General features: G+C 42.1%; 4 protein-coding genes across 4 annotated transcripts in view; 1 reads left to right on the top strand and 3 right to left on the bottom strand.

Moving 5' to 3' along the window:
• The window catches only part of LOC134847372 (transmembrane 9 superfamily member 4-like), a 530,188-nt gene that overhangs the window by 41,930 nt on the left and 460,756 nt on the right, over window positions 1–27,502 (top strand). The window lies entirely within an intron of this gene.
• Window positions 8,771–9,405, bottom strand: LOC134839157 (uncharacterized). Its single transcript, XM_063854616.1, has 2 exons — window positions 9,260–9,405; window positions 8,771–9,104 (listed from the first exon to the last, which is right to left on the bottom strand). Exons 1-2 carry the CDS (start codon window positions 9,403–9,405, stop codon window positions 8,771–8,773), a joined length of 480 nt encoding a protein of 159 aa, XP_063710686.1.
• Window positions 9,803–10,123, bottom strand: LOC134839150 (uncharacterized). The gene has a single exon (XM_063854605.1). The coding sequence runs from the start codon at window positions 10,121–10,123 to the stop codon at window positions 9,803–9,805; it is 321 nt and encodes a 106-aa protein (XP_063710675.1).
• Window positions 11,993–12,313, bottom strand: LOC134839140 (uncharacterized). Its single transcript, XM_063854592.1, has one exon. It carries the CDS (start codon window positions 12,311–12,313, stop codon window positions 11,993–11,995), a length of 321 nt encoding a protein of 106 aa, XP_063710662.1.

Here is a 27,502-nt window from a genome sequence, read left to right as displayed (position 1 = left end):
AAAAAAGTTCAATATTGATTATTAATCCAGGCTAGGTCGAATCGAGAAGATAATCTGATGGGTTGTTGGACATCAAGCCAACGCGATTTCAAGCCAAACCGAAGAATTAGCGACATCAAGCCAAAAATGTTCTCAGCCACTCACAAAGCGCTAATAATTATTGTTTTTTCAGGTCCAATCTTCTTGAATATCTCGACAAGATTTTGAAGAATCTTGAGGATTGAGCAAAGATAGCAAAGAATATAAAAATACAATCTTGATGTGTTTTTATGTTTATAAGGAATTTTAAAAATTTTATTGTGTTTTATAAGTCTTTGACTTGTCAAAATAAGCATGATTACATTATCAGAAACCTGTTTGATGGCTCTGCAGCTCATTTGAAGTTTTCATAAAATTTTGAACGTATCTTCATAAGGTTTTTCGAAGATCTTTAAAATTATCCAGGAAATTCAGCTTATAATTTTTATAGCGATTTATGCAAATTCAAAAGATAGAAAACCTATTTAGAATAATAAAGATAAAAAAAAACAATTTTTGAAGCAAAGTCTACAGAGTTTTGTCAAGCAAACTATATCATAGTTATTGTTTTAAGCTTTATATCGAATTACTAATTTTTGTGGTCATTTTCAGACATTCTTTTCGTAGTCCGCTTTAAACTGAGAGCTCAGTTTAATTCTTTCGATAAATCAAAACTGATAAGAGAAACAGCGGGCAGCTAGCAAAATAAAGTTCCCAAACTTTTTGTTCCGACTTTCGATACGAAAGTAACGGAATATTTGTGCTCGGGGTGGGTTTTTTTTTCTTCAGACAAATTTCGACTTTTTAACTAGCCATTTTTGACGGAATTTTTTAATATCATTCGAAAAGTATTGTTGTCCTGAGCTCAAATTTGAAAAGATATTTCACCTGTGATCATTTTTCGTAAAGTTACGGGGGTTTAAAGATAGCCATTTTGGCCAATTAGGGACAATTAATGTGCGATATATTTCGCGCTATTAACGCGTAAGCGGAGAGTTAATCCGTCTTAGAAATCGTTCCAAATTGGTTAAAAGAAGCTTATTTGCAATAGTTGGCTAGTTACAAGGAGTAAAATTTATCCTTTTGTACTTAAAATGGCGTGTGGGGGGATGATTTTCATAAAAAATTTCAAATTTTAGAAAAAAAAAATTTTTCATTTTGTTTTATTTCATTGAATTTTTAAATATTATTACTGCTCCATAAACCTTAAAAGGCAGTCGGAACATTCAGGGCTTCGCCCTGATACGAGCAGTCTTGTTACTTTTTGTTCCGACTTTCGATACGAAAGTAACGGAATATTTGTGCTCTGGGTGGGTTTTTTTTTTCTTCAGACAAATTTCGACTTTTTAACTAGCCATTTTTGACGGAATTTTTTAATATCTTTCAAAAGATATCGTTGTCCTGAGCTTAAATTTGAAAAGATATTTCACCTGTGATCATTTTTCGTAAAGTTATGAGGGTTTAAAGATTTCCATTTTGGCCATTTTGACCAATTTGGGACAATTAACGCGCAATATAATTCGCGCTGTTAACGCGTAAGCGGAGATTTAATCCGTCTTATAAATCGTTCCAATTTGGTTGAACGAAGCTCATTTGCCATAATTGATTTGTTACAAGGAACGAAATCTATCTTTTTGTACTTTAAATGGCGTGTGGGGAGATGATTTTCATAAAAAATTTCAAATTTTAGAAAAAAAAAATTTCATTTAATTTTAGTTCATTTAATTTTTTTATGTATTATTGCTGCTCAATAAATCTTAAAAGGCAGTCGGAACATTCAGGGCTTCGCCCTGACACGAGCAGTCTTTTTGTTCCGACTTTCGATACGAAAGTAACGGAATATTTGTGCTCGGGGTGGGTTTTTTTTTCTTCAGACAAATTTCGACTTTTTAACTAGCCATTTTTGACGGAATTTTTTTATATCATTCGAAAGGTATTGTTGTCCTGAGCTCAAATTTGAAAAGATATTTTACCTGTGATCATTTTTCGTAAAGTTATGCTGATTTAAAGATTGCCATTTTGGCCAATTTGGGACAATTAACGCACGATAAATTTCGCGCTATTAACGCGTAAGTGAGATTTAATCCGTCTTAGAAATCGTTCCAAATTGGTTCAAGGAAGCTTATATGCCATAATTGATTTGTTAATAGGCGCAAAATCTATCACTTTGTACTTAAAATGACGTGTGGGGGATGTTTTTTTAAAAAAAATCTCAAATTTTTTCAAATTTTTTTTTTATTACATTGAAATTTTTCATCTTATTAATGCTCCATAGACCTTAAAAGGCAGTCGGAACTTTCATGGCTTCGCCCTGATACGAGCAGTCTTGTTTACTTTGATTTTAATTTTTAACAAATGTCTAGGAGTATTTTAAAATAAAGCATGGCTGCAAATGTTTATTGTGTCTAATTTATTCATTTCAAACTCCAGTTGATGTAGCAGATATAGTTAATGAATTGCTCATGAATAAAAATAACTATGGGAGCAACTTGCCTAATTTCTAAAGTGTAAAATTTTGCAGATAAAACTTCAGTGTTTTGATACATCCTTTAAGTCGAATTTTTAGCATCCGATTCCACTTGACTGCTGTACTTCCGGTTGCGGGTTGCTATAGTTCCACTTTACAGTTACGGCTTTGTTACAATTGAGTCTTGTTGACTACTGTAATGCTAATTACACTCTCATAGAGAGATAACGTCGTTATTTTCTCCTTTTCTCTGTTCGGGATCCTTCGGCTTCGTCCCGAATTTTGCCGTTCAATCCTCTAGCTCAACTCGACTTCTGTAATTCCGGTTCGGCTTTACTGTAATTCCCTTTTGTAGTTAACTGTTTTGTAAACAATTGAGACCTGTTGGCTGCTGTAAGGCCCCGAACGATTTAATTTAACTACATGTTAATTTTTGTTTCAGATCGTGAGTAGTTTAGGCGAGAAAAGAATTATTTGACTACTGTACCTCCGGTTCCACTTTACTGTAACTCCCTGTTACAGTTACTGTTTTCAAAACAATTGAGACCTGTTGAATGCTGTAAGGCTCTGAGCGATTTAATTCAACTACATAAAAATTGTTGCTTTGGATCATGAGTAGTGTAGGGTGAGAAAAGTGTAATACTCTCATCGAGTGATAACGGCACTCTCAACGACTCTACTCTCACTGAGAGATAACGTGTTTTTTTTCTTCTTTTCTCTGTTCGGGAGGGTTTGGATTCGTCCCAAAATGTGCCACTCAACCCTTCAGTTTCACTTGACTGATTTACCTCCGGCTCCACTTTACTGTGACTCAAACTTTACTTTGAAAAATTAAAAAAAAAATTGAGACCTGTTGACTGCTGTAACGCCTCGAACTAATTTACTTAACTCAAGTACTTAGCACAAGAATTGTTATTTCAGATCATGATTACACTGGGCGAGAAAAGAGTCACTCGAATCCGATTACAATCTTAGTGAGAGAAAACTTCGTTATCTTTTTCTTTTCTCCAAGCAGGAGGGTTCGGATTCGTCCGAAATTTGCCACTCAAAGCTTTAATTCCACTTGACTGCTGTATCTCCGGTTCAATTTTCTAAAATTACACCCTACCGTAATTGTTTTGTGAACAATTGATTCTTGTTGACAGCTGTAATGCCAATTACCTCCTCACCGAGAGATAACGTCGTTATCTTCTTCTTTTCTTTGTTCGGGAGGGTTCAGATTTGTCTCGCGTTTCCATTTGACTGTCTTACTTCCGGTTCCACTTTACCGTAATTCCTTTTTACGGTAACAGTTTTGTAAACCATTGAGACCATTTGACTGTCTTACCTCCGGTTCCACTTTACCGTAAATGTTTTTTTTTACAGTAACTGTTTTATAAACAATTGAGACCAGTTGACTGTTGTAATGCTTTGAACGATTTATTTCAGCTTCATAATCATAGTTGTTTTAGATCTCGAGTAGTTTAAGGCGAGAAAAGATATATACTCTCACCAACAGATAAGTGCACTCTCAACAATTACACTCTCACTGAAACATAGCGTATTTATTTTCTTTTTTTTTCTGTTAGGCAGGGTTCGGATTTTTCCCGAATTTCGCCACTCAACCTTTTGGTTCCACTTGACTGCTGTGCCTCCGGTTCCACCTTATTGTAAGACCTTTTTACAGTTACTTTCTCGTGAAAAATTGACGTCTGTTGACTGCTGTAATGTCCTGAACGATTTAATTCAACTTCATAATAATAATTGTTTCAGATCATGTGTAGTTTAGGGTGAAAAAAGAGTTAAACTCTCACCGAGAGACAGTTTCACTCTCAACTATTAACTTCTCACCGAGAGATAACGTCGTTATCTTCTACTTTTCTTTGAGCAGATGGGTTTGGATTCGCCCCAAAATTCACCACTCAACCCCCCGGTTCAACTTGACTGCTGCTTCCTGTAATGCCTTGAACAGTTTATTGCAACTTCATAATAATAATTGTTCCAGACCATGAGTAGGATAGTACGAGAAAAAACTACACACTCACCGAGGTATAACGTCGTTATCTTCTTCTTTTCTTTGAGCAGGAGGGTTCGGACTCGTCCCGAATTTGCATACATTCAGCCCTCCGGTGCTATTTGACTACTGTACCTCCGGGTCCACTTTACTGTAATTCCCTGTTACAGTTACTGTTTTCGAAACAACTGAGACCTGTTGACAGCTGTAAGGCTCTGAGAGATTTATTTTAACTAAATAATATTAATTGTTTCAGATCATGAGTATTTTAGGATGAGAAAAGTTTTATACTCTCATCGAGAGATAACAGCACTCTCAACAATTATACTCTCACTGAGAGATAACGTGATTATTTTCTTCTTTTCTCTGTTCGGAAGGGTTTGGATTCGTACCAAATTGTGCAACTTAACCCTTAAATTTCACCTGACTGATGTACCTCCGGCTCCACGTTACTGTGATTCAAACTTTACATTAAAATCTTTCAAAACAATTGAGACCCATTGACTGCTTTAATGCCTCGAACTATTTTATATTTCAGATCATGATTAGACTGCGCGAGAAAAAAGTCGGTCGAATCCGATTACAATCTCACCGAGAGAAAACCTCGTTATCTTTTTCTTTTCTGCAAGCAGGAGTGTTCGGATTCATCCGAAAATTGCCACTCAACTGTCCGGTTCCACTTTTTGAAATTACATCCTATAAAAACTGTTTTGTCAGCAATTGAGTCTTGTTGACTGCTGTAATGCCAAATACCTCCTAAACGAGAGATAAAGTCGTTATCTTCTTCTTTTCTCTGTTCGGCAGAGGTCAGAATTGTCTCGCGCTTCCATTTGACTGTCTTACCTGCGGTTCCACTTTACCGTACTTCTTTTTTTACAGTAACTGTTTTGTAAATAATTGAGACCAGTTGACTGCTGTAAGGCTCTGAACGACTTAAATCAGCTTCATAATAATAGTTGTTTTAGATCTTGAGTAGTTTAGGGCGAGAAAAAATTATACTCTCACCAAGAGGTAAGTGCACTCTCAACATTTACACTGAAACATAACTCTGTAGGCAGGGTTCGGATTTTTCCCGAATTTCTCCACTCAATCCTCCGTTTCCACTTGAAAGCTGTATCTCCGGTTCGACTTTCTGTATTTTTTTTAACAGTAATTGTTTTTTAAGACTTTCAGACCTGTTGACTGATGTAATGCTTCCAACGATTTATTTCAATTCCAAAAAAAAATTATTCTTTCACATCATGAGCAATTTACGACGAGAAAAAAATTATAATCTCAACGAGAGATAATTACATTTTCAATAATTACACTCTCACCGAGAGTAAAGTTGTTATTTTTTTCTTATATGTATTCAGGAATGGTCAGACTTGTCCTAAATTGTGCCACTCAACCCTTCAACTTCATTTGACTGCTGTACTTCCGGTTAATTTTTCTGTAATACTACTTTATAGTAACTGTTTTTTGTAGAAAAAAAATTGAGCCCTGTTGACTGCTTCATTTCCAATAACACTCTCACAAAAAGATAACGCCCTTATATTTTTCTTTTCTTTATTCGGAAGGGTTCGGATTCGTCCCGAATGTTGCCATTCAAAACTCCGGTTCCACTTGACTGCTGTACGTACGGTTACATTTTACTGGAATTCAGTTTACAGTAACTGTTTTACAAATAACTGAGACCTGTTGACTGCTGTAAAGCCCTGAAAATAATTGAATTTTAATAATCCATTATAGTTGTTGTTTCAAATCATCAGTAGTTTAGGGCAAGAAAAGAGTTACACTCTCAATGAGAGATAACTACGCATTCGAAAAAAAACACTCACCGAGGGATAACGTTTTTATCTTCTAGTTTTCTCTGTTGGGGAGGGTTCGTGCTCCTCCCAAACTTTGCCACTCAATTTTCCGGTTCCACTTGACTGCTTTACCTCCGATTCCATTTTCTTGTAAGTCTTTTTTATACTGCCTGTTTTTAAGCAATTGAGACCTGCTTAGTGCTGTAATGCTCTGAACGATTTATTTCAACTTCTTAATAATGGTTAAATTACATCAAAGGTAGATTAGGGCGTGGAAAAAAGTTGCACTCTCACTGGGAGATATCTACACCTTTCAATAATTTCACTCTCACCGAGAATAACGTCGTTTTCTTATTCTTTTTTCTGTTCGCGAGAGATCGGATTGGTCCCGAATTTTGCCCTTTAGCCCTCCGGTTCTTTTTAACTGATGTACCTATGGTTCCACTTTACTGTAATAACCTGTTACAGTAACTGTTTTCTGAATAATTGAGACCTGTTGACTGCTGTAAGGCTCTGAAAGAAATAATTTAACTATATAGCAATTGTTGTTTCAGATCATTAGTAGTTAAGGGCGAGAAAAGTGTTATACTCTCACCGAGAGATTACACTCTCACTGAGAGATAACGTGTTTATTTTTTTCTTTTCTCTGTCCGGGAGGACTCAATTTTATCCCCAATTGTGCCAGTCAACTCTTCAGTTTCGAGTGACTGCTGTACATCCGGCTCCACTATGCTGTGATTCAAACATAACCTTAAATGTTTTTAAAACAATTGAGACCAGTTGACTGCTGTAATGATCTGAACGATTTAGTTCAGCTTCATAATAATAGTTGTTTTAGATCTCGAGCAGTTTAGGGCGAGAAAATATTTATACTCCCACGAAGAGGTAAGTGCACTCTCAACGATTACACTCTCACTGAAGCATAACATTTTTATTTTCTTTTTTTCTCTGTTAGGCAGGGTTCGAATTTTTCCCGATTTTCGCCGTTCAACCCTCCGTTTCCACTTGACTGCTGTACCTCCGGTTACATTTTACTGGAATTTTTTTGTACAGTAACTGTTTTACAAATAATTGAGACCTGTTGACTTCTGTAAAGTCCTGAAAATAAATGAATAATAATAATCCATAATAGTTGTTAATTCAGATCATCAGTAGTTTAGTGCAAGAAAAGAGTTACTTTCTCAATGAGAGATAACTACGCACTCGAAAACAAAAACACTCACTGAGAGATAACGTCTTTATCTTCTTCTTTTCTGTGTTGGGGAGGGTTCATGCTCGTCCCAAATTTTGCCACTCAAGTTTCCGGTTCCACTTGACTGCTTTACCTCCGATTCCATTTTGTTGTTCGAGTTCTTCAACTTCCTCTTCAAACGAGGCCGTCTGACACGGTACTGCTTCCGCTAGTTTCGTGAAGTGATCTATGATTACCAATATCTGGTTATATCCCGATTCCGTCATGCATATCTTTTGATGGTCTATCAGTACGACCTCATTGAATTCTAAGCTTTCCACCGATTTGAGAGGGAACTTCATCTTCCTCGGGTCTTTCACTTGTAGACACTGCAAACATGCGTTGACCCATCTTTCGCAAGCTTTTCTCATTCCTGGCCACTCAGATCGGTGTAGTATTCTTTGTTGCACCTTATCTGTTCCTTGATGTCCCATCTGGTCATGCGATCTGAGTAGCACCTCCGTTTGATATAGCTGCGGTAGTATGATGAGATTATGTTTTTATAATGTTTTCTCTTCATATCTTCTCTTGCAGGCCACCACATCATCTGCTGCCTGGTAGAGCAAGCACTTCCGTTCCTTGTAGAACTGGCTCAAGATCTTATAGCTGTCCCCTCTAGGACTCTTCTCTCCTTTACTCTCGTTCGGATCCATTTGGAGAGATTGTTGGTCATCTTGGCGTTTTTCTATGCTCGTATCAAGTCAGATATTCTGTACCTCGCCTTCACAGGCTCTTTCAGTGCCATCATTTGCCCGTTTAGTTCTCCCTGGTTGTGCATTGCATTTGGAGAGATTGCTGGTCATCTTGGCGTTTTTCTGTGCTCGTTTCAAGTCCGACATCCTGTACCTCGCCTTCACAGGCTCTTTCAGTGCCATCTTTTGCCCGTTCAGTTCTCCCGGGTTGTGGATATTGTCCTTAAAAGTGACGCATACTATCCTGTTCAAGACCTCTCTGTCACTCTCCGGCTCTAGATTCGTCCTGACGTTTGAACTGCATGATATTTCCCTGAAATTTTTTTACAGCGCTATCATCTCTAGTTCTTCTCCTCCGTTCATGTCGTAATGGTCCAAGTTGTATGTCCCGGAGGAGGGATCAGTTTGCATTTCCCTGTCTTGATTTCTTCTTTTTTCTTCTGCTAATGTCGTGCACAAACTTTCTTGCTCATCGTCACTCGCTATTGAGTCTTGGTCCCATTCTTCTGACTCCCCGGACAAATTTGCCTCTTCACAATCCTTCTCATTTGACAACCACTCCCCGGACTCTTGATCTAGTCAGAGTTCTTCAGCTTCCTCTTTAAACGAGGCCGTCTGACTCGGTACTGCTTCCGCTAGTTTCATGAAGTGATCTATGATTACCAATATCTGGTTATATCCTAATTCCGTTATGCAGATCTTTTGATGGTCTATCTGTACGACCTCATTGAATTCTGATCTTTCCACCAATTTGAGAGGGAACTTCCTCTTCCTCGGGTCTTTCACTTGTAGACACGACAAACATGCGTCCACCCTCCTTTCGCAAGTTTCCCTCAGTCCTGGCCAGTCATATTGGTGCAGTATACTTTGTTGCACCTTGTCTGTTCCTTGATGTCCCATCTGATCGTGCGATCTGAACAGCAACTCCGTTTGATATAGCTGCGCTAGTATGATGAGATATTGTTTGTGTAAAATTTTTTCTCTTCATCTCTTCTCTTGCAGGCCACCACTTCATCTGCTGTGTGGTATAGTAAGCCCAACCGCTCCTTGTAGAACTGGCTCAATCACTTGTAGCTGTCCTCCTCCAGGTCTCTTCTCTCCTTTACTCCCGTTCGGATCCATTTGGAAAGATTGCTGGTCATCTTGGCGTTTTTCTGTGCTCGTTTCAAGTCCGACATCCTGTACCTCGCCTTCACAGGCTCGTTCAGTGCCATCTTTTGCCCGTTCAGTTCTCCCGGGTTGTGGATAGCATCCTTAAAAGTGACGCATACTATCCTGTTCAAGACCTCTCTGTCACTCTCCGGCTCTAGATTCGTCCTGACGTTTGATTTGCATGATATTTCCCTGAAATTTTTTTTACAGCGCTATCATCTCTAGTTCTTCTCCTCCGTTCATGTCGTAATGGTCCAAGTTGTATGTCCCGGCGGAGGGATCAGTTTGCATTTCCCTGTCTTGATTTCTTCTTTTTTCTTCCGCTAATGTCGTGCACAAACTTTCTTGCTCATCGTCACTCGCTATTGAGTCTTGGTCCCATTCTTCTGACTCCCCGGACAAATTTGCCTCTTCACAATCCTTCTCATTTGACAACCACTCCCCGGACTCTTGATCTAGTCAGAGTTCTTCAGCTTCCTCTTTAAACGAGGCCGTCTGACTCGGTACTGCTTCCGCTAGTTTCATGAAGTGATCTATGATAACCAATATCTGGTTATATCCTAATTCCGTAATGCAGATCTTTTGATGGTCTATCTGTACGACCTCATTGAATTCTGATCTTTCCACCAATTTGAGAGGGAACTTCTTCTTCCTCGGGTCTTTCACTTGTAGACACGATAAACATGCGTCGACCCTCCTTTCGCAAGTTTCCCTCAGTCCTGGCCAGTCATATTGGTGCAGTATACTTTGTTGCACCTTGTCTGTTCCTTGATGTCCCATCTGATCGTGCGATCTGAACAGCAACTCCGTTTGATATAGCTGCGGTAGTATGATGAGATATTGTTTGTGTAAAATTTTTTCTCTTCATCTCTTCTCTTGCAGGCCACCACTTCATCTGCTGTGTGGTATAGTAAGCCCAACCGCTCCTTGTAGAACTGGCTCAATCACTTGTAGCTGTCCTCCTCCAGGTCTCTTCTCTCCTTTACTCCCGTTCGGATCCATTTGGAAAGATTGCTGGTCATCTTGGCGTTTTTCTGTGCTCGTTTCAAGTCCGACATCCTGTACCTCGCCTTCACAGGCTCGTTCAGTGCCATCTTTTGCCCGTTCAGTTCTCCCGGGTTGTGGATAGCATCCTTAAAAGTGACGCATACTATCCTGTTCAAGACCTCTCTGTCACTCTCCGGCTCTAGATTCGTCCTGACGTTTGAACTGCATGATATTTCCCTGAAATTTTTTTTACAGCGCTATCATCTCTAGTTCTTCTCCTCCGTTCATGTCGTAATAGTCCAAGTTGTATGTCCCGGAGGAGGGATCAGTTTGCATTTCCCTGTCTTGATTTCTTCTTTTTTCTTCCGCTAATGTCGTGCACAAACTTTCTTGCTCATCGTCACTCGCTATTGAGTCTTGGTCCCATTCTTCTGACTCCCCGGACAAATTTGCCTCTTCACAATCCTTCTCATTTGACAACCACTCCCCGGACTCTTGATCTAGTCAGAGTTCTTCAGCTTCCTCTTTAAACGAGGCCGTCTGACTCGGTACTGCTTCCGCTAGTTTCATGAAGTGATCTATGATAACCAATATCTGGTTATATCCTAATTCCGTAATGCATATCTTTTGATGGTCTATCAGTACGACCTCATTGAATTCTAAGCTTTCCACCGATTTGAGAGGGAACTTCATCTTCCTCGGGTCTTTCACTTGTAGACACTGCAAACATGCGTTGACCCATCTTTCGCAAGCTTTTCTCATTCCTGGCCACTCAGATCGGTGTAGTATTCTTTGTTGCACCTTATCTGTTCCTTGATGTCCCATCTGGTCATGCGATCTGAGTAGCACCTCCGTTTGATATAGCTGCGGTAGTATGATGAGATTATGTTTTTATAATGTTTTCTCTTCATATCTTCTCTTGCAGGCCACCACATCATCTGCTGCCTGGTAGAGCAAGCACTTCCGTTCCTTGTAGAACTGGCTCAAGATCTTATAGCTGTCCCCTCTAGGACTCTTCTCTCCTTTACTCTCGTTCGGATCCATTTGGAGAGATTGTTGGTCATCTTGGCGTTTTTCTATGCTCGTATCAAGTCAGATATTCTGTACCTCGCCTTCACAGGCTCTTTCAGTGCCATCATTTGCCCGTTTAGTTCTCCCTGGTTGTGCATTGCATTTGGAGAGATTGCTGGTCATCTTGGCGTTTTTCTGTGCTCGTTTCAAGTCCGACATCCTGTACCTCGCCTTCACAGGCTCTTTCAGTGCCATCTTTTGCCCGTTCAGTTCTCCCGGGTTGTGGATATTGTCCTTAAAAGTGACGCATACTATCCTGTTCAAGACCTCTCTGTCACTCTCCGGCTCTAGATTCGTCCTGACGTTTGAACTGCATGATATTTCCCTAAAATTTTTTTACAGCGCTATCATCTCTAGTTCTTCTCCTCCGTTCATGTCGTAATGGTCCAAGTTGTATGTCCCGGAGGAGGGATCAGTTTGCATTTCCCTGTCTTGATTTCTTCTTTTTTCTTCTGCTAATGTCGTGCACAAACTTTCTTGCTCATCGTCACTCGCTATTGAGTCTTGGTCCCATTCTTCTGACTCCCCGGACAAATTTGCCTCTTCACAATCCTTCTCATTTGACAACCACTCCCCGGACTCTTGATCTAGTCAGAGTTCTTCAGCTTCCTCTTTAAACGAGGCCGTCTGACTCGGTACTGCTTCCGCTAGTTTCATGAAGTGATCTATGATAACCAATATCTGGTTATATCCTAATTCCGTAATGCAGATCTTTTGATGGTCTATCTGTACGACCTCATTGAATTCTGATCTTTCCACCAATTTGAGAGGGAACTTCATCTTCCTCGGGTCTTTCACTTGTAGACACGATAAACATGCGTCGACCCTCCTTTCGCAAGTTTCCCTCAGTCCTGGCCAGTCATATTGGTGCAGTATACTTTGTTGCACCTTGTCTGTTCCTTGATGTCCCATCTGATGGTGCGATCTGAACAGCAACTCCGTTTGATATAGCTGCGGTAGTATGATGAGATATTGTTTGTGTAAAATTTTTTCTCTTCATCTCTTCTCTTGCAGGCCACCATCTCATCTGCTGTGTGGTATAGTAAGCCCAACCGCTCCTTGTCGAACTGGCTCAATCACTTGTAGCTGTCCTCCTCCAGGTCTCTTCTCTCCTTTACTCCCGTTCAGATCCATTTGGAAAGATTGCTGGTCATCTTGGCGTTTTTCTGTGCTCGTTTCAAGTCCGACATCCTGTACCTCGCCTTCACAGGCTCGTTCAGTGCCATCTTTTGCCCGTTCAGTTCTCCCGGGTTGTGGATAGCATCCTTAAAAGTGACGCATACTATCCTGTTCAAGACCTCTCTGTCACTCTCCGGCTCTAGATTCGTCCTGACGTTTGAACTGGATGATAATCCCCTGAAAAAATTTCTTTACAGCGCTATCATCTCTAGTTCTTCTCCTCCGTTCATGTCGTAATGGTCCAAGTTGTATGTCCCGGAGGAGGGATCGTTTTGCATTTCACTGTCTTGATTTCTATTTTTTTCTTCCACTAATATCGTGCACAACTTTTCTTGCTCATCTTCACTCGCTATTGAGTCTTGGTCCCATTCTTCTGACTACCCGGACAAATTTGCCTCTTCACTATCCTTCTCATTTGACAACCACTCCCCGGACTCTTGATCTAGTGAGAGTTCTTTAGCTTCCTCGTTAATCGAGGCCGTCTGACTCGGTACTGCTTCCGCTAGTTTCATGAACTGATCTATGATTACCAATATCTGGTTATATCGTAATTCCGTCATGCAGATCTTTTGATGGTCTATCTGTACGACCTCATTGAATTCTGATCTTTCCACCAATTTGCGAGGGAACTTCCTCTTCCTCGGGTCTTTCACTTGTAGACACGACAAACATGCGTCGGCCCTCCTTTCGCAAGTTTCCCTCATTCCTGGCCAGTCATATCGGTGCAGTATACTTTGTTGCACCTTGTCTGTTCCTTGATGTCCCATCTGATCGTGCGATCCGAACAGCAACTCCGTTTGATATAGCTGCGGTAGTATGATGAGATTATGTTTGTGTAATACTTTCTCTTCATCTCTTCTCTTGCAGACCACCACATCCTCTGCTGTGTGGTAGAGTAAGCCCAACCGCTCCTTGTAGAATTGGCTCAATCACTTGTAGCTGTCCTCCTCCAGGTCTCTTCTCTCCTTTACTCCCGTTCAGATCCATTTGGAAAGATTGCTGGTCATCTTGGCGTTTTTCTGTGCTCGTTTCAAGTCCGACATCCTGTACCTCGCCTTCACAGGCTCGTTCAGTGCCATCTTTTGCCCGTTCAGTTCTCCCGGGTTGTGGATAGCATCCTTAAAAGTGACGCATACTATCCTGTTCAAGACCTCTCTGTCACTCTCCGGCTCTAGATTCGTCCTGACGTTTGAACTGCATGATAATCCCCTGAAAAAATTTCTTTACAGCGCTATCATCTCTAGTTCTTCTCCTCCGTTCATGTCGTAATGGTCCAAGTTGTATGTCCCGGAGGAGGGATCGTTTTGCATTTCACTGTCTTGATTTCTATTTTTTTCTTCCACTAATGTCGTGCACAACTTTTCTTGCTCATCTTCACTCGCTATTGAGTCTTGGTCCCATTCTTCTGACTACCCGGACAAATTTGCCTATTCACTATCCTTCTCATTTGACAACCACTCCCCGGACTCTTGATCTAGTGAGAGTTCTTTAGCTTCCTCGTTAATCGAGGCCGTCTGACTCGGTACTGCTTCCGCTAGTTTCATGAACTGATCTATGATTACCAATATCTGGTTATATCGTAATTCCGTCATGCAGATCTTTTGATGGTCTATCTGTACGACCTCATTGAATTCTGATCTTTCCACCAATTTGCGAGGGAACTTCCTCTTCCTCGGGTCTTTCACTTGTAGACACGACAAACATGCGTCGGCCCTCCTTTCGCAAGTTTCCCTCATTCCTGGCCAGTCATATCGGTGCAGTATACTTTGTTGCACCTTGTCTGTTCCTTGATGTCCCATCTGATCGTGCGATCCGAACAGCAACTCCGTTTGATATATTTGCGGTAGTATGATGAGATTATGTTTGTGTAATACTTTCTCTTCATCTCTTCTCTTGCAGACCACCACATCCTCTGCTGTGTGGTAGAGTAAGCCCAACCGCTCCTTGTAGAACTGGCTCATGATCTTATAGCTGTCCTCCTCTAGGTCTCTTCTCTCCTTTACTCTCGTTCTGAGCCATTTGGAGAGATTGCTGGTCATCTTGTCGCTGTTCTGTGCCTGTATCTAGTCCGATAGCCTGTACCTCGCCTTCACATGCCCTTTCAGTGCCATCATTTGTCCGATCAGTTCTTACGGGTTGTGAATATCATCCTTAGGTTTGACGCACACCATCCTGCTCAAGACTTCTCTGTCGCTCTCAGACCCTAGATTCGTCCTGAAGTTTGAACTGCATAACAATCCCCTAAAAAGTTTTCTTGACAGCGCCTTCATCTCTAGTTCTTCTCTTCCGTTCATGTCGTAATGGTCCAGGTTTTATGTCCCGGAGGAGGGATCAGTCTGCGTTTCCCAGTCACGATTTCTTCATTTTTCTTCCGCTAATATCGTGCACAAACTGTCTTGCTCATCTTCACTTTCTACTGAGCTTTCGTCCCATTCTTCTGACTCCTCGGACAAATTTTCCTCTTCACCTTCCTTCTCGTTTGACAGCCACTCCCGGAATCTTGATCTACTCCGAGTTATTCAGCTTCCTATTTAAACGAGGCCATCTGAGACGGTACTGCTTCCGCTAGTTTCGTGAAGTGATCTATGATTACCAATATCTGGTTATATCCCGACTCCGTTATACATATCTTTTGATGGTCTATCTGTACGACCTCATTGAATTTTGATCTTTGCACCAATTTGAGAGGGAACTTCCTCTTCCTCGGGTCTTTCACTTGTAGACACGACAAACATGCGTCGACCCTCCTTTCGCAAGTTTCCCTCATTCCTGGCCAGTCATATCGGTGCAGTAAACTTTGTTGCACCTTGTCTGTTCCTTGATGTCCCATCTGATCATGCAATCTGAGCAGCACCTCCGTTTGATATAGCTGCGGTAATATGATGAGATTATGTTTGTGTAATGTTTTCTTTTCATCTCCTCTCTTGCAGGCCACCACATCATCTGCTGTGTGGTAGAGCAAGCCCTTCCGTTCCTTTTAGAACTGGCTCAAGAACTTATAGCTGTCCTCCACTAGGTTTCTTCTCTCATTTACTCTCGTTCGGATCAATTTGGAGAGATTGCTGGTCATTTTGTCGCTGTTCTGTGCTCGTATCTAGTCCAATAGCCTGTACCTCGCCTTCACATGCCCTTTCAGTGCCATCATTTGCCCGTTCAGTTTTTCCGGGTTGTGAATATCATCCTTAGGTTTGACGCACACCATCCTGCTCAAGACTTCTCTGTCACTCTCCGGCTCTAGATTTGTCCTGACGTTTGAACTGCATAATAATCCCCTAAAAATTTTTCTTGACAGCGCTATCATCTCTTGTTCTTCTCTTCCGTTCATGTTGTAATGGTTCAGGTTGTATGTCCCGGAGGAGGGTTCAGTCTGCGTTTCCCAATCCCGATTTCTTCCGTTTTCTTCCGCTAATATCGTGCACAAACTGTCTTGCTCATCTTCACTTTCTACTGAGCTTTCGTCCCATTCTTCTGACTCCTTGGACAAATTTTCCTCTTCACCATCCTTCTCGTTTGACAGCCACTCCCCGGAATCTTGATCTAGTCCGAGTTATTCAGCTTCCTCTTTAAACGAGGCCATCTGACACGGTACTGCTTCCGCTAGTTTCGTGAAGTGATCTATGATTACCAATATCTGAATATATCCCGATTCCGTCATACATATCTTTTGATGGTCTATCTGTACGATCTCATTGAAATCTGAGCTTTCCACCATTTTGAGAGGGAACTTCACCTTCCTCGGGTCTTTCACCTGTAGACACGACAAACATGCGTTGACCCACCTTTCGCGAGCTTCCCTCATTCCTGGCCAGTCATATCGGTGCAGTATTCTTAGTTGCACCTTGACTATTTCTTGATGTCCCTCTGATCATGCGATCTGAGCAGCACCTCCGTTTGATATAGCTGCGGTAGTATGATGAGATTATGTTTGTGAAATATTTTCTCTTCATCTCTTCTCTTGCAGGCCATCCCATCATCTGCTATGCGGGAGAGTAAGCTGTTCTGTTCCTCGTAGAACTAGCTCAAGATCTTGTAACTGTCCTCCTCTAGGTTTCTTCTCTCATTTACTCTCGTTCGGATCCATTTGGAGAGATTGCTGGTCATCTTGTCGCTGTTCTGTGCTCGTATCTAGTCCGATAGCCGGTACCTTGCCTTCACATGCCCTTTCAGTGCCATCATTTGCCCATTCAGTTCTTCTGGGTTGTGAATATCATCCTTAGGTTTGACGCACACCATCCTGCTCAAGACTTCTCTGTCACTCTCCGGCTCTAGATTCGTCCTGACGTTTGAACTGCATAATAATCCCCTAAAAAGTTTTCTTGACAGCGCTATCATCTCTAGTTCTTCTCTTCCGTTCATGTCGTAATGGTCCAGGTTGTATGTCCCGGAGGAGGGATCAGTCTGCGTTTCCCAATCACGATTTCATCATTTTTCTTTCGCTAATATCGTGCACAAACCGTCTTGCTCATCTTCACTTTCTACTGAGCTTTTGTCCCATTCTTCTGACTCCTTGGACAAATTTTCCCCTTCACCTTCCTTCTCGTTTGACAGCCACTCCCTTGAATCTTGATCTAGTCCGAGTTATTCAGCTTCCTCTTTAAACGAGGCCATCTGACACGGTACTGCTTCCGCTAGTTTCGTGAAGTGATCTATGATTACCAATATCTGGTTATATCCCGATTCCGTCATACATATCTTTTGATGGTCTATCTGTACGATATCATTGAATTCTGAGCTTTCCACCATTTTGAGAGGGAACTTCATTTACCTCGGGTCTTTCACCTGTAGACACGACAAACGTGCGTTGACCCAACTTTCGCAAGCTTCCCTCATTCCTGGCCAGTCATATCGGTGCAGTATTCTTAGTTGCACCTTGACTATTTCTTGATGTCCCTCTGATCATGCGATCTGAGCAGCACCTCCGTTTGATATAGCTGCGGTAGTATGATGAGATTATGTTTGTGTAATATTTTCTCTTCGTTTCTTCTCTTGCAGGCCACCACATCATCTGATGTGCGGTAGAGTAAGCTGTTCTGTTCCTCGTAGAACTGGCTCAAGATCTTATAACTGTCCTCCTCTAGGTCTCTTCTCTCCTTTACTCTCGTTCGGATCCTTTTGGAGAGATTGCTGGTCATCTTGGCGTTCTTCTATGCTCATATCAAGTCCAATATCCTGTACCTCGCCTTTACATGCTCTTTCAGCGCCATCATTTGCCCGTTCAGTTCTCCCGGGTTGTGGATATCATCCTTAAGTTTGACGCACACTACCCTGCCCAAAACTTCTCTGTCACTCTCCGGCTCTGGATCCGTCCTGAAAATTGAACGGCATGATACTCCCTCGAAAAGTTTTCTTGACACCGCTATCATCTCTAGTTTTTCTCCTCTGTTCCTGTCGTAATGTCCAGGTTGTATATCCCGGAGAAAGGTCAGTCTGCAATTCCCTGTCCTGATTTCTTCTTTTTTTGTCCGCTAATATTGCGCACAAACTGTTTTGCTCATCTTCACTTTCTACTGAGTCTTCATCCCATTCTTTTGACTCCCCCGGAAAATTTTCCTCATCACCTTCCTTCTCATTTGACAACCACTCCCCGGACTCTTGTTCTAGTCCGAGTTCTTCAGCTTACTCTTTAAACGACACTCTTTTCCTCCATGGCTTTGTTTGCTTGAGTATTTGTTCCGGGATTTTCTCGACTAGTGTTCGTACCACCTCTTTATTCTCAGGATCTCCAGCATTCAATAAATTGTTGTGACTCAAGCCCACTCCTTTTCTTCTCATTTTTGTGAATTCTGGATCATCATCCCTCCTGGTTGAGTCCACGGGTTTGTTATCGGCTAGTTATGTCTCCTCCGTTCATGTCGTAATGGTCCAGGTTGTATGTCCCGGAGGAGGGATCAGTCTGCCTTTCCCTGTCCTGATTTCTTCTTTTTTTCTTCCGCTAATATCGTGAACAAACTGTCTTGCTCATCTTCACTTGCTACTGAGTCTTCGTCCCATTCTTGTGAATCCTCGGACAAACTTGCCTCTTCACAATCCTTCTCATTTGACAACCACTCCCCGGACTCTTGATCTAGTCCGAGCTCTTCAGCTCCCTCTTTAAACGAGGCGGTCTGACACGGTACTGCTTCCGCTAGTTTCGTGAAGTGATCTATGATTACCAATACCTGGTTATATCCCAATTCAGTCATGCTGATTTTTTGATGGTCTATCTGTACGACGTGATTGAATTCTGAATTTTTCAACGATTTGATAAGATAACTCATCTTCCTCGGGTATTTCACTTGTAGAGACGACAAACATGCGTTGACCCAATTTTCGCAAGCTTTCCGCATTCCTGGCTGTCAAATCGGTGCAGTATTCTTTGTTGCACCTTGTCTAGTCCTTGATGTCCCATCTGGTCATGCGATCTGAGTAGCACCTCTGTTTGATATAGCTGCGGTAGTATGATGAGATTATGTTTTTATAATGTTTTCTCTTCATATCTTCTCTTGCAGGCCACCACATCATCTGCTGCCTGGTAGAGCAAGCACTTCCGTTCCTTGTAGAACTGGTTCAAGATCTTATAGCTGTCCCCTCTAGGACTCTTCTCTCCTTTACTCTCGTTCGGATCCATTTGGAGAGATTGTTGGTCATCTTGGCGTTTTTCTATGCTCGTATCAAGTCAGATATTCTGTACCTCGCCTTCACAGGCTCTTTCAGTGCCATCATTTGCCCGTTCAGTTCTCCCGGGTTGTGGATATCGTCCTTAAAAGTGACGCATACTATCCTGTTCAAGACCTCTCTGTCACTCTCCGGCTCTAGATTCGTCCTGACGTTTGAACTGCATAATAATTCCCTGAAATTTTTTTTACAGCGCTATGATCTCTAGTTCTTCTCCTCCGTTCATGTCGTAATGGTCCAAGTTGTATGTCCCGGAGGAGGGATCAGTTTGCATTTCCCTGTTTTGATTTCCTCTTTTTTCTGTTCAAGACCTCTCTGTCACTCTCCGGCTCTAGATTCGTCCTGACGTTTGAACTGCATGATAATTCCCTGAAATTTTTTTTTACAGCGCTATCATCTCTAGTTCTTCTCCTCCGTTCATGTCGTAATGGTTCAAGTTGTATGTCCCGGAGGAGGGATCAGTCTGCATTTCCCTGTCTTGATTTCTTCTTTTTTCTTCCGCTAATGTCGTGCACAAACTTTCTTGCTCATCGTCACTCGCTATTGAGTCTTGGTCCCATTCTTCTGACTCCCCGGACAAATTTGCCTCTTCACAATCCTTCTCATTTGACAACCACTCCCCGGACTCTTGATCTATTCAGAGTTCTTCAGCTTCCTCTTTAAACGAGGCCGTCTGACTCGGTACTGCTTCCGCTAGTTTCATGAAGTGATCTATGATTACCAATATCTGGTTATATCCTAATTCCGTAATGCAGATCTTTTGATGGTCTATCTGTACGACCTTATTGATTTCTGATCTTTCCACCAATTTGAGAGGGAACTTCCTCTTCCTCGGGTCTTTCACTTGTAGACACGACAAACATGCGTCGACCCTCCTTTCGCAAGTTTCCCTCATTCCTGGCCAGTCATATTGGTGCAGTATACTTTTTTGCACCTTGTCTGTTCCTTGATGTCCCATCTGATCGTGCGATCTGAACAGTAACTCCGTTTGATATAGCTGCGGTAGTATGATGAGATATTGTTTGTGTAAAATTTTTTCTCTTCATCTCTTCTCTTGCAGGCCACCACCTCATCTGCTGTGTGGTATAGTAAGCCCAACCGCTCCTTGTAGAACTGGCTCAATCACTTGTAGCTGTCCTCCGCCAGGTCTCTTCTCTCCTTTACTCCCGTTCGGATCCATTTGGAAAGATTGCTGGTCATCTTGGCGTTTTTCTGTGCTCGTTTCAAGTCCGACATCCTGTACCTCGCCTTCACAGGCTCGTTCAGTGCCATCATTTGCCCGTTCAGTTCTCCCGGGTTGTGGATAGCATCCTTAAAAGTGACGCATACTATCCTGTTCAAGACTTCTCTGTCACTCTCCGGCTCTAGATTCGTCCTGACGTTTGAACTGCATTATAATCCCCTGAAAAAATTTCTTTACAGCGCTAACATCTCTAGTTCTTCTCCTCCGTTCATGTCGTAATGGTCCAAGTTGTATGTTCCGGAGGAGGGATCAGTTTGCATTTCCCTGTCTTGATTTCTTCTTTTTTCTTCCGCTAATGACGTGCACAAACTTTCTTACTCATCTTCACTCGCTATTGAGTCTTGGTCCCATCGTTCTGACTACCCGGACAAATTTTCTTCTTCACCTTCCTTCTCGTTTGACAACCACTCCCCGGACTCTTGATCTAGTCAAAGTTCTTCAGCTTCCTCTTTAATCGAGGCCGTCTGACTCGGTACTGCTTCCGCTAGTTTCATGAAGTGATCTATGATTACCAATATCTGGTTATATCGTAACTCCGTCATGCAGATCTTTTGATGGTCTATCTGTACGACCTTATTGAATTCTGATCTTTCCACCAATTTGAGAGGGAACTTCATCTTCCTCGGGTCTTTCACCTGTAGACACGACAAACATGCGTTGACCCACCTTTCGCAAGCTTCCCTCATTCCTGGCCAGTCATATCGGTGCAATATTCTTAGTTGCACCTTGACTATTTTTTGATGTCCCTCTGATCATGCGATCTGAGCAGCACCTCCGTTTGATATAGCTGCGGTAGTATGATGAGATTATGTTTGTGTAATATTTTCTCTTCGTTTCTTCTCTTGCAGGCCACCACATCATCTGCTTATAGCTGTCCTCCTCTAGGTCTCTTCTCTCCTTTACTCTCGTTCGGATCCTTTTGGAGAGATTGCTGGTCATCTTGTCGCTGTTCTGTGCCTGTATCTAGTCCGATAGCCTGTACCTCGCCTTCACATGCCCTTTCAGTGCCATCATTTGCCCGTTCAGTTCTCCCGGGTTGTGGATATCATCCTTAAGTTTGACGCACACTACCCTGCCCAAAACTTCTCTGTCACTCTCCAGCTCTGGATCCGTCCTGAAATTTGAACTGCATGATACTCCCTCGAAAAGTTTTCTTGACACCGCTATCATCTCTAGTTTTTCTCCTCTGTTCCTGTCGTAATGGTCCAGGTTGTATATCCCGGAGAAAGGTCAGTCTGCAATTCCCTGTCCTGATTTCTTCTTTTTTTGTCCGCTAATATTGCGCACAAACTGTCTTGCTCATCTTCACTTTCTACTGAGTCTTCGTCCCATTCTTTTGACTCCCCGGGAAAATTTTCCTCATCACCTTCCTTCTCATTTGACAACCACTCCCCGGACTCTTGTTCTAGTCCGAGTTCTTCAGCTTACTCTTTAAACGACACTCTTTTCCTCCTAGGCTTTGTTTGCTTGAGTATTTGTTCCGGGATTTTCTCGACTAGTGTTCGTACCACCTCTTTATTCTCAGGATCTCCAGCATTCAATAAGTTGTTGTGACTCAAGCCCACTCCTTTTCTTCTCTTTTTTGTGAATTCTGGATCATCATACCTCCTGGTTGAGTCCACGGATTTGTTGTCGGCTAGTTTTTGTAATAAGTTCATTAAGTCTTGTCCTACCGTTGCTTTTCCTGTTTCATCTTGCCCTAGATCATAAGACTTCACCAACAAGATTTCCACCGGCACCCCGGATTGTCTCTTTAGAATCGGTGTTTTCTGGAGCTCAGTGGGTATTTCAGGATGATCTCTGATCGGTTTGACTGACTTATCGAGCCATCGCGTGAGCGGTAAGCTATCGTAAGTTTCCTTGTCCATGAACGAGAATCCATCTTTTATTTCATGCATAACAGCCTCCCTCTGCTTTTGCCTCGCGTAGAATTCCGTTTTCTGGCTCAAGTTGTCGACACTTTGGTGCTTGTCCCTTATCCTGCGCTCAAGTATTATGTTGTAACCGTCTAGTCGTACGATCCATCTCCCAATCTAACTTTGGTCCATTGAGTATGTTTTGAGCCTAGAATGTGCCCTGTTGTCGACCCGTAGCCTAAATGGCTCACTGTCCAAATACGCCCTGTACTTCTCCACGAAGGTGACTGCCGCGAACATTTCCGCCTTGGGTGCCCCGTACTTCATTTCCGTGTCGCTCAAGACTTTGCTTCCGTATGATATTGGCTTTGAGACAGTTAGCCATTCCGTTCTTGTTCATGGTGGAATATGCCTGAGATTGCAACCACTGACGCATCTGCATTAAGGACGTACATTCTATTCTCCGTAGGCATTCCTAGAACAGGAGCTTCACACAATTCTTTCTCTTTTATCTGAAATGATTCTTCCGCAGCGTTGTTGCACCTGAATTTCTTGCCTTTATGTCTCATGAGCTGCTGCATTGGATATACTTTGTCTGCGTAACCCTTGACACATTCACTGTAGTAGTTGGCGAAATCAAGAAAACTCATCAATTGGTGCTCAGTCTTCGATGACTACCAAGTCAGAACTGCCTCTACCGCATCTGGGTCTGGTCGGATGCCATGTTTGTCTACCATCTTTCCGAGGTATTTGATCGCGTCTTTCCAGATATCTCATTTCGAGGTATTTCATTTAATTCCTGCTCTTTTCATGCATGCCAATACTTTGTCTAGCCGCTCGATGTGGTCCTCCAGCGTTGGTGCCGCAATAACCACATCGTCCTTGTAACACATAACCTAGTTACCGTACTTTTTTATCACTCTTAATAGTGGCTGTGCTATCAGTCGCTGAAATTGAAATGCGGCCGTTGCGTTAAAAAGGCCAAAGGGCAACCTCTTCCATTGGAACAGTCCTAGCTCGCAAGCAAACCCCGTCTTGTCCCAGCCTGCTTCCTAAGTGGCACTTGCCAAAAAGCCAAACCCAGATCAAGAAATGTACAAAATTTTGCATCCCACAATTTTGAAAGACTTTCATCTATTCTAGGTATGGTATAGGTATCCTTCACCGTGACGGAGTTTAGATATCGAAAGTGGCAGCAAGTTGACCTCTTTTCTTTTTGGCCGTCACTACTCCACATGCCCACTCTGATTTGGATGGTTCTATCATATCATACTCTCATAATGTTTCTATTTATTTCTACATGCATCCGATTTGTTTGAGATCATGCGCCTCGCCCCTCCCTATGCGGTACCGCCAACTCCTCCAGTTCTATCTCCTGCTCAACGACGTTCCACCTTATGTCTAAAAAACGTCCTGATTCCTATCTAGCACTTCCTTGATGGCTTTGAGCTGTTCGTCCGTTAATTTCCTCCTTAAGTGCTCAGTTTCTGGTAATATCAGTTTTGGCCATTTCCAATTCCTCTTTTGTGGCTCTTTCCGGAAAGTTCGAACAGCTCGAAAGCCCATCATCCGTTTCTGATTTAAGTGAATTAATACAACCTGGTGAAATCTTCATTTTCTTCAATCTGCTCAAGATACAAGTTTTGTCCTTGTGATTCGGACATTCAAGATCTTTATATATTTTAACATTCTCAGTCATTTCATAATTAGTTTTTTCACCGGCAGCGCGTATCCCAGTTTGCTCCCTCTCCTCTGTGATTTGTGATTGGTATATCAAGAGTATTCAACAAGACACTGACGCTGAGGCCATTCTTGGCGATCGAGAATGATCTTCCTAAAATAGCAGCACTTTGGCTATTCGAACTCGGTACTATACATACCTGTTTGTAATATCTTAGTTCATTATAATTCTTCATTCTCAAGCTTAATGTCGCTGCCTCGTTTGCTTTCAACCTCACCCTCCTACTCAAGAAAACGGGAGCTTTACTCCCATTCGTCATTATCAAATTTACCGGTTTAACTACGTACTTCATTTCCGGATTTCGAATCCTGAGCATCGCAGTGTTAAGATCAATCGTTAAATCAAAACTCTTGATGAAAACTCTGTCTAAAATAAACTTGTACGAATCATCTAAGTTCTCCAACAACAGAAAACTCATCCACAGGTTGCGGTCCCCCAGAATCAAGGCTTTTATCGATGTTCTGCCATGGACCCTCAATGCCCCTTTGTTTTCCATGTTTCTATTCGTATGTCGCTCAAGACAGCTCACGTATCCAGTAGTCCTCTCAATTGGGTCTTTCTTCCGTTTATATCTAGTACATGTGCTGATACATCTGCTTCTGTTCCCAAAGCATGGCACAATGCCCAATCGACCTCACCTTGAGTTCCTCTCGCCCTACATAAATTTGACCAGCAAAGTCCTCGTCGCACGTTATCATTGTCTTTGTGTGGATATTGATTCCATCTATATTCAACATCACCTCGTGTTGACCATAGGATTCTGTTTATCTGCTGTCTGCCCTTATTGATTTTCCACCACCTCTGGTGAGTAACGCTCTGAGTGCTCTCGAAGGTGTCTGTGGGCTGATGGTGCTCAAATTTTCAGCATATACATCTATGTGCATCAGTGTCTGGTCGCTTGTTTCGCTCAGGTTCCTCTTTACCTCATGGCCACGGTGATCTTTGCTATGATTCTCGCCCCAATCTTTGTGATCCCGAAGGGTTTTCCAGTCTCCATTTTCAAGGTGTTGCATTTGCTCCTGACTTTCAGGTTGTCGTTTGTCTCGGGTTCTATTGTTGACGCTGAAAGTGTCTCGTTTCTCTGCTGTCCCTCTATTTCCTGCTTCAGCCTTTGTTCAATCTCTTTTGTCGCCAAGTCTGGTTCCACCTTATTAATAGCGTCTGCTGCTGCTTTATTGTCGTTTTTTTTCCAGTGAATTTTTTGTCGTTGCTCTCGGCATCTCTTTCTTCGATAACTGCCTTCATTGATTTCGTCGATAACTCAACACTTGTCACGTCTTTGTTCTGCAAGTCATTCTCAGCTTGTCTATTCCTAGTGTTCTGCACAGCCGCAAGTGCTTATTTGTGATTTGGGTGATTCTAATTCTTCACTGCTTCCCAAAACAGAGGACAGTCCAATCTGATTGCAGAAAAAGCACCTCGCGCCTATCTTGATAATCAATCCACTGTAGAACTCATAATCATCCATCTGGCTTATGTCATCTTCATCTGGTGTGTATCCCAAACTTTTTATTCTTTGTTTGTAAGTGGTGCAATCCGCTACGTGATGATCTGTCGATCCACAATTCGCACACGACATCCGCTTGTCCATGTCGTCTCCTGGCTTGTACCACGTCGACCCTTGTCGTTGGCTTCCCCTTGCAAATTTCTACTGTTTGAAAATGAGTATTTTTTTGGTTTCATCAATATTTACTCTCCAGATTTCTGTCTCATCTCTTCTGGTGTTGGTGCGTTATCTTTCGATAGCGTATAGTATGTCGCCAATATTGCTCTTAATTCGTCACTTTTCCCTCATCAATGAATTTTGAAGCAATGCTAAAGTTTCCCCTGTTTGTCGATTCCTCTGGATCGCTTGTTCTTTTAAAGCTCTCTGGATCATCCAGAAAACGATCAATCGATTCGTCATCCCTCTGTCTCTTTTTTTTCAAATCTCATCATAGCTTGGTGTCCTTTCAATCCGGATCCGAAGCGCTTCAACAGAATCTCAAAGATTCTTGCTTCTTGCGTTGAGGTTCCACAAAGTCCACCCTTGTGCCTGGTTGCTTCTCCGATTTTTCTGATACCGTTTTCTGTCGAGTGACAGAGTTTCTAAAGAGCGCATCCAATTTGGACTGTAAGGCACACGAACTCTCCGCTTGGTCTCTACTCATAGTGTCCATTCTCGTCTCTAGATTCCATAACTTTTAGTTTACGGTTTCATACAGCCTTTTCATTTCCTCCGTATCCTTCTTGATAAAATTTTCCCGTTCCTTGCCAGTCGTCTCCACTCTTTCAGCCATCTGTTGTAGCTTTTCTTCAGTTGCCCTCGCTAAGGTGAAGTAGTTGCCAAGTTTTTCATTTTTATGATGTCGGAACTCCTTCCTCATTTCTTGGCGGTCCTCCTAAATACACTTTAGTTTTTTGTACGTCTGTTCTAACTTTAGCATCAATTCCCAGCTCAACTAGTGGTGCTTTAGACTCCGCTAAATGCCTCACTGGGTTACCCGCTGTTCCCTGTTCCTTCTCTTGACCAGCCTCCGTTATTATCGCGGAAACCGTTCCAAATGTCTTGCTTTTGTGCATTGATGTTGTTGCTTCTTCCTTGTCTCTTGGTTTCATCCCGACAATGGCTGCAAATTTCTCCGTGATGGATGTCTTCTTTGTTTGTGAATCATCTTTTATTGTCGCCGGTGTGTTGTCAGTGACTTCATTTCCATTGCCTTTTGGAGAGAACTCAATCGTCTTTGTTCCTTGTTCTTCTACATTCGGCATTGGTGCCGATTCCATTGTCCTTCATTCCTTTTCATCCGTGCTCTGTTGCGACGTCTCAAGATCAACTTCAGTTATGGGCGCACAATCCTTTTTTCTATTGAGCTTTTCTTCAGTCGTCTGCTCCTCTCTTTTCCAGTAACGACACTCTTGTTCTCTTCATGATCCTTATTCACAGTTTTTTTCTATTTACATTTCCGGATATATACGGTTGCTTAACGTAAAACGTCAACAAGTTAGAAGAAGCTATCATTCTCTATGTAGTCTAAAATATTTGAAATAATTCCAGACTAATATTTATTTCAGTCCGAATTAAAACTTATTTTTCCTTTTTTTCACTTCTCGAGCTAATTATGACTCCTTTTCTGCGTATTCCACCGGCATTGTCCCTTTGTCTATCTTCCCTAGACTAACTGTTGGGACATTTAATTTACTAACTCAGGAGTGGTGTGAGGACACCTAATCTACTATCCCAGGACTCAAATGTTGGGTCCCTCAATTTACTAACCCATGATTCAAGTGTTGGGACCCTTAATTCACTATCTCAAGACTACCTCAAGAACTCGAGTACAGTTCCGCCACTACTGGAACTTAAGTGTTGATGAGATACTTAAATCACCACCCAGTATCACCTCCGGACCTGGTGTAGCGTTTCCCCACTATTGGAAATCAAGTGTTGG

Source organism: Symsagittifera roscoffensis, chromosome 1 (assembly GCF_963678635.1).
Source record: "Symsagittifera roscoffensis chromosome 1, txSymRosc1.1, whole genome shotgun sequence".
Lineage (NCBI taxonomy): Eukaryota > Metazoa > Xenacoelomorpha > Acoela > Convolutidae > Symsagittifera > Symsagittifera roscoffensis.
The sequence above is the reverse complement of the archived record's forward strand: the minus strand, read 5'-3'. Positions and strand labels throughout refer to the sequence as shown.

What these genes read in the sequence shown, in the direction of transcription:
- LOC134839157 (XM_063854616.1), bottom strand. Translation starts at nt 9,405, where the DNA reads ATGGCACTGAACGAGCCTGTGAAGGCGAGGTACAGGATGTCGGACTTG. An exon ending in CTGGAGGAGGACAGCTACAA is followed by an intron (nt 9,105 to 9,259) that starts GTGATTGAGCCA and finishes GTTGCTGTTCAG; the next exon opens with ATCGCACGATCAGATGGGAC.
- LOC134839150 (XM_063854605.1), bottom strand. Translation starts at nt 10,123, where the DNA reads ATGGGACATCAAGGAACAGACAAGGTGCAACAAAGTATACTGCACCAA.
- LOC134839140 (XM_063854592.1), bottom strand. Translation starts at nt 12,313, where the DNA reads ATGGGACATCAAGGAACAGACAAGGTGCAACAAAGTATACTGCACCAA.